The sequence below is a fragment of the Bos indicus genome, chromosome 20 (genome assembly GCF_029378745.1).
Source record: "Bos indicus isolate NIAB-ARS_2022 breed Sahiwal x Tharparkar chromosome 20, NIAB-ARS_B.indTharparkar_mat_pri_1.0, whole genome shotgun sequence".
Lineage (NCBI taxonomy): Eukaryota > Metazoa > Chordata > Mammalia > Artiodactyla > Bovidae > Bos > Bos indicus.
Genome location: NC_091779.1, coordinates 23,355,678 through 23,369,080, shown reverse-complemented (window position 1 = coordinate 23,369,080; position 13,403 = coordinate 23,355,678). Strand labels below are relative to the sequence as shown.

General features: G+C 41.5%; 1 protein-coding gene across 8 annotated transcripts in view; it reads right to left on the bottom strand.

The window, feature by feature from the left end:
* Positions 1–13,403, bottom strand: part of SLC38A9 (solute carrier family 38 member 9) — a 97,979-nt gene extending 84,576 nt beyond the window's left edge. The window contains exons 1-2 of one of the 8 annotated variants that reach the window (XR_011562424.1): positions 12,586–13,403; positions 5,690–5,804 (exon numbers count right to left, since the gene is read on the bottom strand). Coding sequence is in view for 3 of the 8 variants with exons in the window: in XM_070774676.1 (XP_070630777.1) it covers positions 5,690–5,804; positions 12,586–12,610 (140 nt within the window). In the remaining 5 variants the exon portion in view is untranslated. The remainder of the gene's footprint in view (positions 1–5,689; positions 5,805–12,585) is intronic. The other 7 variants (XM_070774676.1, XM_070774668.1, XM_070774669.1 and 4 more) reach the window with 7 other exon arrangements.

The following is a 13,403-nucleotide window of genomic DNA, read 5'->3' as shown; positions in this document are numbered from 1 at the left end:
GATCGCTGGATGGCATCACCAACTCGACGGACATGAGTTTGAGTAAACTCTGGGAGTTGGTGATGGACAGGGAGGCCTGGCGTGCTGCGATTCATGGGGTCGCAGAGAGTTGGACACAACTGAGAGACCAAACTGAACTGAACTGAATCCCAAAGAAAGGTAATGCCAAAGAATGCTCAAACTACTGCACAATTGCACTCATCTCATACCTAGCAAAGTAATGCTCAAAATTCTCCAAGTCAGGCTTCAACAATATGTGAACTGTGAACTTCCAGATGTTCAAGCTGACTTTAGAAAAGGCAGAGGAACCAGAGATCAAATTGCCAACATCCGCTGGATCATGGAAAAGGCAAGAGAGTTCCAGAAAAACATATATTTCTGCTTTATTGACTATGCCAAAGCCTTTGACTGTGTGGATCAGAATAAACTGTGGAAAATTCTTCAAGAGATGGGAATACCAGACCACCTGACCTGCCTCTTGAGAAACCTATATGCAAGTCAAGAAGCAACAGTTCGAACTGGACATGGAACAACAGACTGGTTCCAAATAGGAAAAGGAGTATGTCAAGGCTGTATATTGTCACCCCGCTTATTTAACTTATATGTACATCATGAGAAATGCTGGGCTGGATGAAGCACAAGCTGGAATCAAGATTGCCAGGAGAAATATCAATAACCTCAGATATGCAGATGACACCACCCTTACGGCAGAAAGCAAAGTAGAACTAAAGAGCCTCTTGATTAAAGTGAAAGAGGAGAGTGAAAAAGTCGGCTTAAAACAACATTCAAATAACAAAGATCATGGCATTTGGTCCCATCACTTCATGGCAAATAGATGGGGAAACAATGGAAACAGAGACTTTATATTCTTGGGTTCCAAAATCACTGCAGATGTTGAATGAAGCCATGAAATTAAAAGACAATTTCCCCTTGGAAGAAAAGCTATGACCAACCTAGACAGCATATTAAAAAGCAGAGACATTACTTTGCCAACAAAGGTCCATCTAGTGAAGCCTATGGTTTTTCCAGTAGTCACATATGGATGTGAGAGTTGGACTATAAAGAAAGCTGAGCACTGAAGAATTGATGCTTTGAACTGTGGTGCTGGAGAAGACTCTTGAGAGTCCCTTGGACTGCAAGGAGATCCAACCAGTCCATCCTAAAGGAGATCAGTCCTGAGTGTTCATTGGAAGGACTGAAGTTGAAGCTGAAACTCCAATACTTTGGCCACCTAATGCGAGGAGCTGACTCATTTGAAAAGACCCTGATGCTGGGAAAGATTGGAGGCAGGAGAAGGGGATGACAGAGGATGGTATGGTTGGATGGCATCACCGACTCCATGGACCTGAGTTTGGGTAAACTCCGGGAGTTGGTGATGGACAGGGAGGCCTGGCGTGCTGCGGTCCATGGGGTCGCAAACAGCTGGACACTCTGAGCGACTGAACTGAACTGAACTGAAAAGTGCCTCACTCCCTCACAAGAGAATCGCAAACTAGTTTTCTTGACACTGACCACAGCCTGTGTGTGTGTTTGTATGTGTCTGTGTGTGTGTCTGTGTAGAGGGAGATATTACATACTACAAACTGTACCTCATGGATTTGCAAGGTGATCAAAGAACACTTAAAGCTGTGAACATAATTTCAGGTTACTTGCTTGGTAGAGCTTATAGGTAACTGGCTGAAGCAAATGTAAATCTTTTCTTTGAGGATCCAGAAAACATTGATCCTAGCCCTCAAAAAAGACCTGCAAACAGTTTTTCAAGAACAATGAACAGTACACTGTCAAAATAAACCAGCATATAAAGAAATAAAATGCTATTAGTGAGAACCAGAAGAAACAGCAGAAATAGTTTCACAAAGGCTTCAACCACATTTTTATTATCAGAATAAGATAATAAAACAATTATGATTCCTACCTTTAAACAAATAAAGGAAAAAGTGGATATTTTCAAAAAGTAACAGCATGTTTGAAAAGGACAGAGTGAACTCTTAGGCCCAGATAAATAACAACAACAACAAAAAAATAAAACAAAACATAACAGCCAAAATTTAAAAGTCAATGGGTGTATTTAAAAGTTGAAGAAAGGATGCTGGCAACATGGTAGAATAAAAAACTACCTTCATCTTTTCCCGTCAAAGTACAACCAGTAAAACATCTATAAACACAACAAAACTGCCTCCACCCAACACACTAGGATGCTGGAGAGTTCCATACATCTGTACATCTAAGAGTGAGCAGACTAGATAGAATATATAGAAGAGGGGGAAACTGAGGGAGGGAGAAACCAAGAGAAGAGTGGCCCTCCAGCTCTAGCAGCTGAAACTGCAGCCCCAAAAGACTGGTTGGCAGCAGGGGAGGTGGGCACACGACTCCTGCCTCAGCAGCCGCCATGAACAAACAGGCCAAGACAGAGAACCTTACAACACTGCACCCAGCATAGGTGCCCCTGCAATCCTGGCTCTTCTCTCTCTTCTCCCTTCCCCTGCAATGTCAGAGCCTGTAATTCAGGAGACCCTGGATATGACGTAAGAGACCACCATCCCGGCTATAGCAGAAGGCAAGGCACCGACAACCCAGGAGGCACAAGAAGCAATAATGAGTGCCCAAGGTAACACTGCTAACAGAGGTGATGGAGGATGGAGAGTGAAGATTCAAATATAACTACAGATAGTTCAGGTAAGAGAAACCAAAAGATTGTGCACCACTTACTGGAAAACAGAAGAAAGGCCTCTAATTTCTAATCTATTGAATCTGTTATAATCAACAAAAAAGGTGTTTGCCACTTGAAAACTGTCTGTGGAGAAACAGCTCATCAGGCACCATGAACCATAGTAACACTGCACTACAAAATGACAATTCTCCAGAAACTAAATGTAAAGTAATGAAATATTGTGACGTAATTGAAACAGATTCAAAATATTGGTCATGAAGAAACTCAACAAACTAAAGAAAACTCAGAAAAGCAGATTCAATAAGCTCAGGAATAAAATTAATGAACAGAAGTAATACTTTAACAAAGAGATTTAAACTCTAAAAATAGAAATAAATGAAAATTCTAGAGCTGAAGAATTCAGTAAATGAAATGAATTACAAAGCAATGGAAATAGAGCAGACTGGATAAAAGACAGAATCAGCAAGCTTGAAGATAGAAATCTAGAAATAATACCAGTAGGAGAGGAAGAGAAATAAGATTTTTTTTTAAGTCAGAAAATTCTACAAGAGCTGACTGACTCTTTTAGGAAGGACAACATTAGGACATTGGGTATCCCAGAAAAGAAAGAAGGGAACAGAGTTTATTTAAAGAAATAATAGCTGAGAATTTCCCAAGCCTGTGGTAAGAATTGGATATACATGGCTATGAAGCTAGGAGAACACCTAATAACCTCAATGCAAAAAGATCTTCTCTAAGATGCATTATATTAAAACTGTCAAAAGGGGCTTCCCTGGTGGCTCAGTGGTAAAGAATCCATCTGCCAGTGCACAAGACATGGGTTCCATCCCTGATCCAGGAAGATCCCACATGCCAAAGAGCTACTAAGCCTGTGCGCCACAACTATTGAGACTGTGCTCTAAATCCCGGGAGCCACAACCACTGAAGCCCACGTGCCCAGGCATGCACGCCACAGTGATGAGAAGCCCTTGTACCACAACTAGAGAGTAGTTCATGCTCGCGGCAGCTAGAGAAAGCCCATGCAGCAATGAAAACCCAATAAAGCCATAAAAAATAACAACAAAAAACTGTCAGAAGTGAGTCACAATGAAAACATTTTAAAGGTAGCAAAGGGAAAAAGGATAATAACCTATAAAGGAAGCTCCATTATACACAGAAAATCCTACACTGCCACCAGAAAACCACCAGATGTCATTGATGAATTCAGTAAAGCTGCAGTATACAAAATTAATATACAGAAATCGGTTGTTAATTCTACACACTAACAATGGACGTGAGGAGAAGGCAATGGCACCCCACTCCAGTACTCTTGCCTGGAAAATCCCATGGACGGAGGAGTCTGGTAGGCTGTAGTCCATGGGGTCGCTAAGAGTTGGACACGACTGAGTGACTTCCTTTTCACTTTTCACTTTCATGCATTGGAGAAGGAAATGGCAACCCACTCCAGTGTTCTTGCCTGGAGAATCCTAGGGGCGGGGGAGCCTGGTGGGCTTCCGTCTATGGGGTCGCACAGAGTCGGACACGACTGAAGCGACTTAGCAGCATCAGCAACAATGGACGTGAGTCTGAGTGAACTCCGGGAGTTGGTGATGGACAGGGAGGCCTGGTGTGCTGCGATTCATGGGGTCGCAAAGAGTCGGACACGACTGAGTGACTGAACTGAACTGAACTGAACAATGAATTACTCAAAAGAGAAATTAAGAAAATAAGTCCATGTACCATTGCATCAAAAAAGAATAAAAAACCTAGAAATGAACTTATCTAAGGAGGCAAAAGACCTGTACTCGGAAAACTACAAGACACTGATGAAAGAAATTGAAAATGACACAAATAGATGAAAAGATACACCATGTTCATGGGTTAGAATTAATACTGCTAAAATGACCATACTACCCAAGGCAATCTACAGATTCAATGCGATCACTATTAAAATACCAAGGGCCTTTCTCACAGAACTATAGAAAAATAATTTTAAAATTTGTATGGAAATACAAAAGACCCTGAATAGCCAAAATAATCTTGAGAAAGAGAAGAGTTAAAAGAATAATGTTCTTTGACTTCAGACTATACTACAAAGCTACAAAAACAAATAATAATAAAAATAAAAACTATGACATAGGCACAAAAACAAATAGATCAATTAAACAGGATAGAAAGCACAGAAATAAACCCATGCACTTATAGTCAATTACTCTATGACAAAGGAGGCAAGAATATAAAATGGAGAAAAGAATTTTTTCAAAAAGTGCTCAGAAAACTGGACAACTACATGTAAAAGAATGAAATTAGAACATTTTCTCACACTAAATACAAAAATAAACTCAAAATGGATTAAAGACCTAATATAAGACTGGAAACCATAAAACTCCTAGAGGAAAACATAAGCAGAACATGCTAACATAAATTACAGCAGTATTTTTTTATCTGTATGCTAAAGCAAGAAGAAGGGGATGACAGAGGACGAGATGGCTGGATGGCACCACTGAATCAATGGACATGAGTTTGAGCAAACTCCGGGAGATGGTGAAGGACGGGGAAGCCTGGTGTGCTGCAGTCCATGGGGTCACAAAGAGTTGGACGTGGCTGAGCAACTGAACAACAAATGCTAAAGCAAAGGAAATAAAAGCAAAAATAAATATGACCTAATCAGAATTAAAGGTTTTGCAGAACACGAAGGAAATCAAAACAGACAAAACAGACAGTGTACTAAATGGGACAAAATATTTGCTAATGGTATGACTGATAAGGGGTCAAAATTCAAAATATATAAACAGCTCATACAACTCAATGAAAAAACCAAACAACCCAATTTAAAAATGGGTGGAAGACCTGAATAGACATTTTATAAAGAAGACATACAGATGGCCAACCAATAAAGATGCTCAATAGCATTAATCATCAGGGAAATTCAAAACCACAATTAGATATCACCTCACACCCATTAGAATGGTTATCATCAAAAAGGTAAGAAACAACAAGTCTTGGTGAGTATGCCAATATAAGGGAACCCTTATATACCGTTGGTGGGAATGTAAATTGGTGTAACCACTGTGGAAAACAGTATGGCTACTTCTCAGAAAAACTAAAAATAGAACTACCATATGACTCATTAATTCCACTTCTGGGTATGTATCTGAAAAAAAAAAAAAGAAAACGTTAATTCAAAAAGATACAGGTACCCCAATGGTTAGAGCAGTATTACTTATAACTGCCAAGACATGGAAGCAACCTAAGTGTCCATCAACAGATGAATGAATGGATAAAGAAGATGTGGTACATGTACAATGGAACACTTTGTTGTTTAGTTGCTAAGTTGTGTCTGACTTCTTTGTGACCCAATGGACAGTAGTCCATTAGGCTCCTCTGTTCATGGGATTTCCCAGGCAAGAATATTGGAGTGGTTTGCCATTTCCTTCTCCAAGGGATCTTCCCAACTAAGGGGCTGAACCTGGGTCTCGTGCATTGGCAGGCGGATTCTTAACCACTGCACCAGGGAACTCTAGATATTTCCTTAGTAAGTAAGTAGGTGTTAGTCGCTCAATCACATCTGACTGTTTGTGACCCCATGGACTATAGCTCACCAGGCTCCTCTGCCCATGGAATTCTCCAGGCAAGAATACTGGAGTGGGTAGCCATTCTCTTCTCCACAGGATCATCCCAATCCAGGGATCAAACCTGGGTCTCTTATGTTGAAGGCAGATTCTTTACTATCTGAGCTACCAGGGAAACCCTAGGCATTTCCTTACTATATCTGACTCTTTGTGACCCCATGGACATATCTGATTCTTTGTGACCCCAGGGACATATCTGACTCTTTGTGACCCCATGTACTATAGCTCACCAGGTTCCTCTGCCCATGGAATTCTCCAGGCAAGAATACTAGAGTAGGTAGCCATTTTCTTCTCCAGGGGATCATCCCAATCCAGGATCCAACCTGAGTCTCCTGCATTGCAGGCAGAATATTTACCATCTGAGTCACCAGGGAAGCCCTAGGTATTTCCTTATGTAGCAATAATCCTTCTAGCAGCAGTGAAACAGAGGAAAAGTCAATAACCAAGTCAGAGTAGGGAAAAAAGTTACCTGCTTAAACAATGGTGGAAATACAGGGTTACACTTCTGACTTATTTTGCTAACCAATGCTCTCCACTGTATTGGTTCCTAAACTAAACTAGGATGTGGCTGAATTTACAAACAGGATTCTTTTAACTCCCAGAGATGATACTTTCACTGATTATTGAATGTTAGGAAACCAGAAAAGAGGAAAATCTAGAAAGGTTCTTAAATTTCAGTCAGCCTTAACAAAAAGTAGTAATCAGGGTTAAGGAAAATATGAAGGACATTCAGGAATTGACATAAAAGTTCCAGTTTAATCACAAACATCTTTTTTTTTTCTGAGCAAATCTGAAATTTGCATTGTCAAATTAGCCTTTTATTCCAAACAAGTAGAAAATTGATATTTCAATGATTTAAAATAAATCATGAATGAGTTCAAAGTTCAAATTCAAAGTCCCCAGTGCCTTTCAGAGATTTATAATATTCAAATAAATATGAAGAATTGTAATAAAATTGATAATTTTCAGTTGCCTCAACTTTAAATTCCCCCAGAAAGCTGTCTCAAAGGAAATTTAGTATCTTTTTTGAAAGTCTTGATGAGAACTATAAGATATCTTAAAATCTGATGAATTAGGTTGAGAGGTGAACTGGAGTTTCATAGCTAACATTACTTAGATGGTAACACAGGATAGTGCTGTCAATGATTGACTAAACAGTTAAATATTCCAAAACATTATTTTTGTCATAGACTAACACTAACACAGGAAATTAAATACACAAAATGACATAAACAGACATATTCACTATTTCATTCAGTCCTCTGACCTTTAAAACAAAGTCCCAGATGCAAGATTAATGTCAAAGATAAGTCATTTAATAATGAGCTCCTAATCGTTTAAGATTGGTTTTAGTATGGGGTCCCAAGACCAAAATAGCTTATTAATAACTTGCTTGCTAATACCTATGCTGAAACATTATCTCCATAAAAAGAACATAGAGAACAACAAAAGGAAGCTCCTGTAACGTCTTTTAAAAGGTATTAACTATGAGCATCACCATATTTCAAAGAATGTCAGTCCTTTCCACTCCAGGTTCAGAAACTTCCTTTCACAATTCTTTGAGAAAGCAAATTTATAGTACTGGGTTGGCCAAAAAGTTCCTGCGGTTTTAAAGCAAAAACAGAAGACACATTTTTCATCTCTTTCACCAACAACTTTGTTGAACAACATATTCACCAATATGCAGATGAAACTACTCTAATAACAGAAAGTGAAGAGGAACTAAAGAGTTCCTCTTGAGGAGGGTGAAAAGGAAATGAAAAAGCCGGCTTAAAACTCAACATTCAAAAAACGAAGATCATGGCATCTGGTCTCATCACTTCATGGCAAGTAGATGGGAAAAAGTGGATGCAGTGGCAGATTTTATTTCCTTGGGCTGCAAAATCATTGTGGACTGTGACTGTAGCCACGAAACTAAGATGTTTGTTCCTTGGAAGGAAAGCTATGACAAACCTAGACAGCATATTAAAAAGCAGGGATTTCATTTTGCCAACAAAGGTCCATGTAGTCAAAGCTATGATTTTTACAGTAGTATTATACAGATGTGAGAGTTGGATCATAGAAAAGGCTGAGCGCCAAAGAACTGAGGCTTTCAATTGTGGTGCTGGAGAACACTCTTGAGAGTCCCTTGGACAGGAAGGAGCTCAAACCAGTCAATCCTAAAGGAAATCAACCCTGAACATTCATTGAAAGGACTGATGCTGAAGGTGAAGCTCCAATACTCTGGCTACCTGATGCAAAGAGCTGACTCATCGCAGAAAAGACCCTGTTGCTGGGAAAGTCTGAAGGCAGGAGGAGAAGGGGCAGCAGAGGATGAGATGGTTAGATGGCATCACAGACTCAATGGACAAGAGCTTGAGGAAACTCCGGGAAATAGTGAAGAACAGGGATGCCTGGCATTCTTCTGTCCAGGGGTCCAGGGGGTTGCAAACAGTGGGACACAATTTAGTGACTGAACAACAACATTCACCATTTTCTTCCACTACCCTCTGACATTTTTCAGGCAATTTTATAATTCCATCTTCCCAAAACTTTTTATCTTTTTGAGCAAGAAACTGTTTCAGGTGCTTCTTACAATCTTCCAGGGAATTGAAAATTTTCCATTAAGAGAATTTTGGAAGGACTGAAATAAATGGAAATCTGAAGATGCAGTGTCTGGTGAATATGGCAGATGAATCAGACCTTCCCAGCCAAGCTGTAACAGTTTTTGTCTGGTCATCAGAGAAATATGCAGTCTTGCGTTATCCTGATGGAAGACTATGTGTTTTCTGTTGACTAATACCAGATTCTTTTCTTTGAGTGCTGCTTTCAGTTGGCCAAATGGAGAGCAGTACTTGCTAGAATTAATAGTTCTGTTTTCCAGAAGGAGCTCATAGTAGAGACTTCCCTTCCAATCCCACCATATATACAACATCATGTTCTCTGAATGGAGATCAACCTTTGGTGTGGTTGGTGGTAGTTCATTTCACTTGCCCCATGATCTCTTCCATTCCACATTACTGTATGGTATCCAATTTTTATTGCCCATCACAATTTGTTTTAAAAATGGAATTTTCATTAAACAGAGGATTGAATGCAGAAATATGGTCAAGGTTTTTTTGCCTAACTTACATGGAACCCAAACATCAAAGCGATTAACACAACCAAGCTGGTGCAAATGATTTTCAGTGCTTAACGTGGATATTCCGAGTATGTTGGCTATTTCCCTCGTGATAGAAAGTTGACTGTTTTTAATTAGTGTCTCGATTTGATCACTCTCAACTTCAACTGGTCTACCTGACTGTAGAACATCATCCAACAAGAAATCTCCAGTACCGTACTTCCTTGATGGCTCAATGATTAAAGAGGCCACCTGCCAATGCAGGGGACACAGGCTTGACCCCTGGTCTGGGAAGAGTCCCCATGCCACTGGGTAACTAAGTCCATGTGCCACAGCTACCAAGACTGTGCTCTAAAGGCTGGGAGGCACAACCACTGAGCCCATGTGCCGCAACTACTGAAGCCCGTGCACCCTAGAGCCTGTGTTCCACAACAAGAGAAGCACCGCAATGAGAAGCCCACGCATTGGAGCTAGACAGTAGCCCCTCCTCTCTGCAACTACAGAAAAGCCCACACAGCAACAAAGACCTAGCACAGCCAGAAAGAAAGAAAGAAAGAAAGCTCCAGTACAAACCACAAACCATTTTTTGTCACATTTGATCAGTCATGCCACCTTCTCTACACACTGCACAAGTCTATTCTTGTGTTTCAGTTGCCTTTTTACCTTTCTTGAAATAATAAAACATAAAATGCCAAAAGTGTTGCTTTTTTCCTTCCATCTTCAATATTAAAAAAGCTACACAAAAATTCACCAATTTTGATGAATTTTTTTTTTGATGCACACTGATATGACAGCTGTTACAATACAATCTAACAGAACTGTTTCAAATGAAGTTAAAAACAACAAAGCACTACTATAGCACCTTACATAAAACAACCAAATCAAGTTTTTGGCCAACTCAATATATATGCCAAGATGCTAGCAACAATCTGCAATAATAGGCACTGGCTTTTGCCCAAAGAAATGGATTATGAACCCACCATATAAGTATTTATGACTGAGAATTACTATTAACTAATACTTCTGCATATGGTAGAGTTTTAGATTCAGTTTATATTATATTTATATTCAGTTTACCAGGCTGGGGGTTGATAATTTTTTTTCTGTTAATGGCCAGATAGTAAATATTTTAGGCTTTGCCAGCCATACAGTCTGTGCAACTATTCAACTTTGCCTTGTAGCACAAAAGACAATATATAAATGAGCAAGCACAGCTGTATTCCAGTAAAACTACATAAAAAGTAAATACATTTGGCAGTGGGCCAAGTTTGGTCATAGTTTACACACCTATCCAGTACGCCAATATAAAAGCAAACGGGGGAAAAAAAGAAAAGCAAATGGGGGACTTTACCATTGATCCAGTGGCTAAGAATCTGTGTTCCCAATGCAAGAGGCCTGGGTTCAATCCCTGGTCATGGAATTAGATTCCACATGCCACAACTAAAACATCCCACATGCCGCAATTAAGACCTAATGCAGCCAAATAAATAAATATTCAAAAAAAAAAGCAAATGGAATCATACCATTAAAAAGGCAGCCTGGTAAAAGCAGTTTTGTTATGTATATGTATGTTCTTTTATGTATTGTAAGTCTATAACTTCTATAAAGTCCAGTAATGGACTTATCCAAACCTCTTCCTTATGAATTGCTTAATGGTCAACCGCCAGGAGCTATAATATTTAAATTCTGATGTGACAGTTGGATCAACAAATCCTTCAAGAGGTGTAAATTTGACGGTGCTGGAAGAGAATGTGGCTTAATAAAGAAATTACCAGTTAAAACAATGCAGTAGCACCAAAGAACCTCTTCTCCCACAATAGGGAACACTATTATAAATGCTCTCAAGTTATGTTTAGGGAGGAAGAAAGAAAGAATACTGGTAAAGGACTTAAATTTAAGTGTATTATAAAATGCTGGCCTGGTAGAGATTTTTAACCTCTTAATGATTTTTTTTTTTACTTTTATGGTTATATCTTCTTTAAAAAAAAATAATAATATAAATCATTCATGCATTCCCATCCTCCTATGCTGTTTATCCTTTATTGTAACTATTCAGGGCATTATGAAAATCACAATGAACAGCAACTACTTTTATGTATGTAACTTGAGATGTGCAGCATTTAAGATTGAGAGAAGAAATCTAAGGCTAAAGGTTCTCAGAGCTCTAGTGGGCACACAGTGGGAAAGGTGAACTTTATTTTCTTCCAGTCAAAGAATCTATAGCTTACATTTTAGTTTGCTATCGATCTGTCATTTTAACATGTGATGCAAGGAGATTTTTGTTCAAGTTAAAACAAGGTTTCTTTAACCTATTGAAAAGTTTAACGGCTTCCCAGGTGGCCTTAGTGGTAAGGAATCCGCCCGCCAATGCAAGAGAGGGAAGAGACGCTGGTTCAATCCCTGGTTCAGGAAGAGTCCCTGGAGAAGGGCACGACAACCCACTCCAGTATTCTTGTCTGCAGAATCCCACTGAGAGAGAAGCCTGGCGGTTTACAGCCGGCCCATAGGGTCGCAAAGAGTCTGAAACGATTGAAGCGACTTTGCACTCACGCATTGGAGTTTAAAGCCTTTCTTTCCCTTCAGGGGTTGCCTGGTTACCTTGCATATGACAGAGTAAAAAGATAAAAGAAGGGCGAACAGGTTAGAGTTTGCTAATCTACTGATGGCAGCAATAGATTAAGGCAAGGCTTGAGAGTCATGAAAATTAGGTTTCAGTCAAGCTGGTCAATAACTGGTTGTCTGGTGGTGAGCGAGTCAATTTCTTCATCTCGGTGTGCCTGACTTTCCTCATCTGGAAAGTCTCAAAGCACTTGATAGCAACTCTCAAAGACCCCTTCTAGCTGTTATTCTAAGACAGGAAGATGTCAAGCCACCTACTATCAGGGCACTGCTGCTACTGCTGCTAAGTCGCTTCAGTCGTGTCCGACTCTGTGCGACCCCATGGACTGCAGCCTACCAGGCTCCTCCGTGGGGTGCCATTGCCTTCAGAACACTAGCTCTCACAATCGAGCCGGGGGTGGAGGTTGGGGAGAAGAGTGACAAGGACTTACTGGTCTGGCCCTCACTCCCCACCCCTCGCCCCCGCCATCTGCGGTTAGGATCACATCAAGGCATCAAAGGGGTTTCCCCCCCACCTCCCCTCTCTAGCTCTCTCCTACTCCCATTCCTATAATTCTGCCAATTCTCCGCCATCCTCCTCTCACCTGGGTGTTCACCCACTGTAACCATGTCTTTTCCTTAAGGCTCCGGCAGACACGACTCCCACAGCCCCTTGAGTTCTCCCAGTCACGGAATGAGTCCCTTGCTTTGCTCGCACCCGAACCCTGCAGGGGCGCGCGCCTCCCCTCCGGACAGGACTCCACGGGCCCCAGCTTTGGCCTCACCGCTCCCGCAAGAAGCCACCGTTCCGGAGCGTTTCCCCAAAGAACTTCCCCGGGTGACAGACCGCTCCGATGCAAGCTCAGTAGTTCAGGCCGCTTCTACCCTGTTCCCTCCGCTCCTTCCCCGGAGGTGAGTTTGCAAAACCCGGAACGTGCTCTACCTGAGCAGGCCAAGCCCAGAAACTCAGAGTGTTTGGCGGGAAGAAGGACACCCCTTCCCCAAGCTTCTCAACTTGCCACAGCGAGGCTTCTCGTCCCCAGGACAGGAAAAGGCAAAGGCCTAGGTCGCGGGGGCCGGCGGGGGATGGAGTTCTCAGAGCACCAAGCCGGCAGCCGCAGTCAAACCTCCCGCCGTCGCGGACTACAACTCCCAGAGGGCTCTGCGACAACCAACACGCCTCCCGCCGCAGAGCCCAACCCTCCTTCTTCAGCTTCGGCTTTGGCTTGGGCTTCGGCTTCAGGAAGACGGGCGGCCGGGGTAGGCAGATCGCTTCTCCCAGCCGCCTGACGTCCGCGCTGGAGTCTGTTGTCTGTCCGAGGCCCTTAAGGCGTCGAAGCGGAGGGACGCGATCTCCTGCAGTCGGTACCACCCCGGAGGCCACTGAGAAAGGGCCGATGTGATATTTCTATCTAGGGCGGAC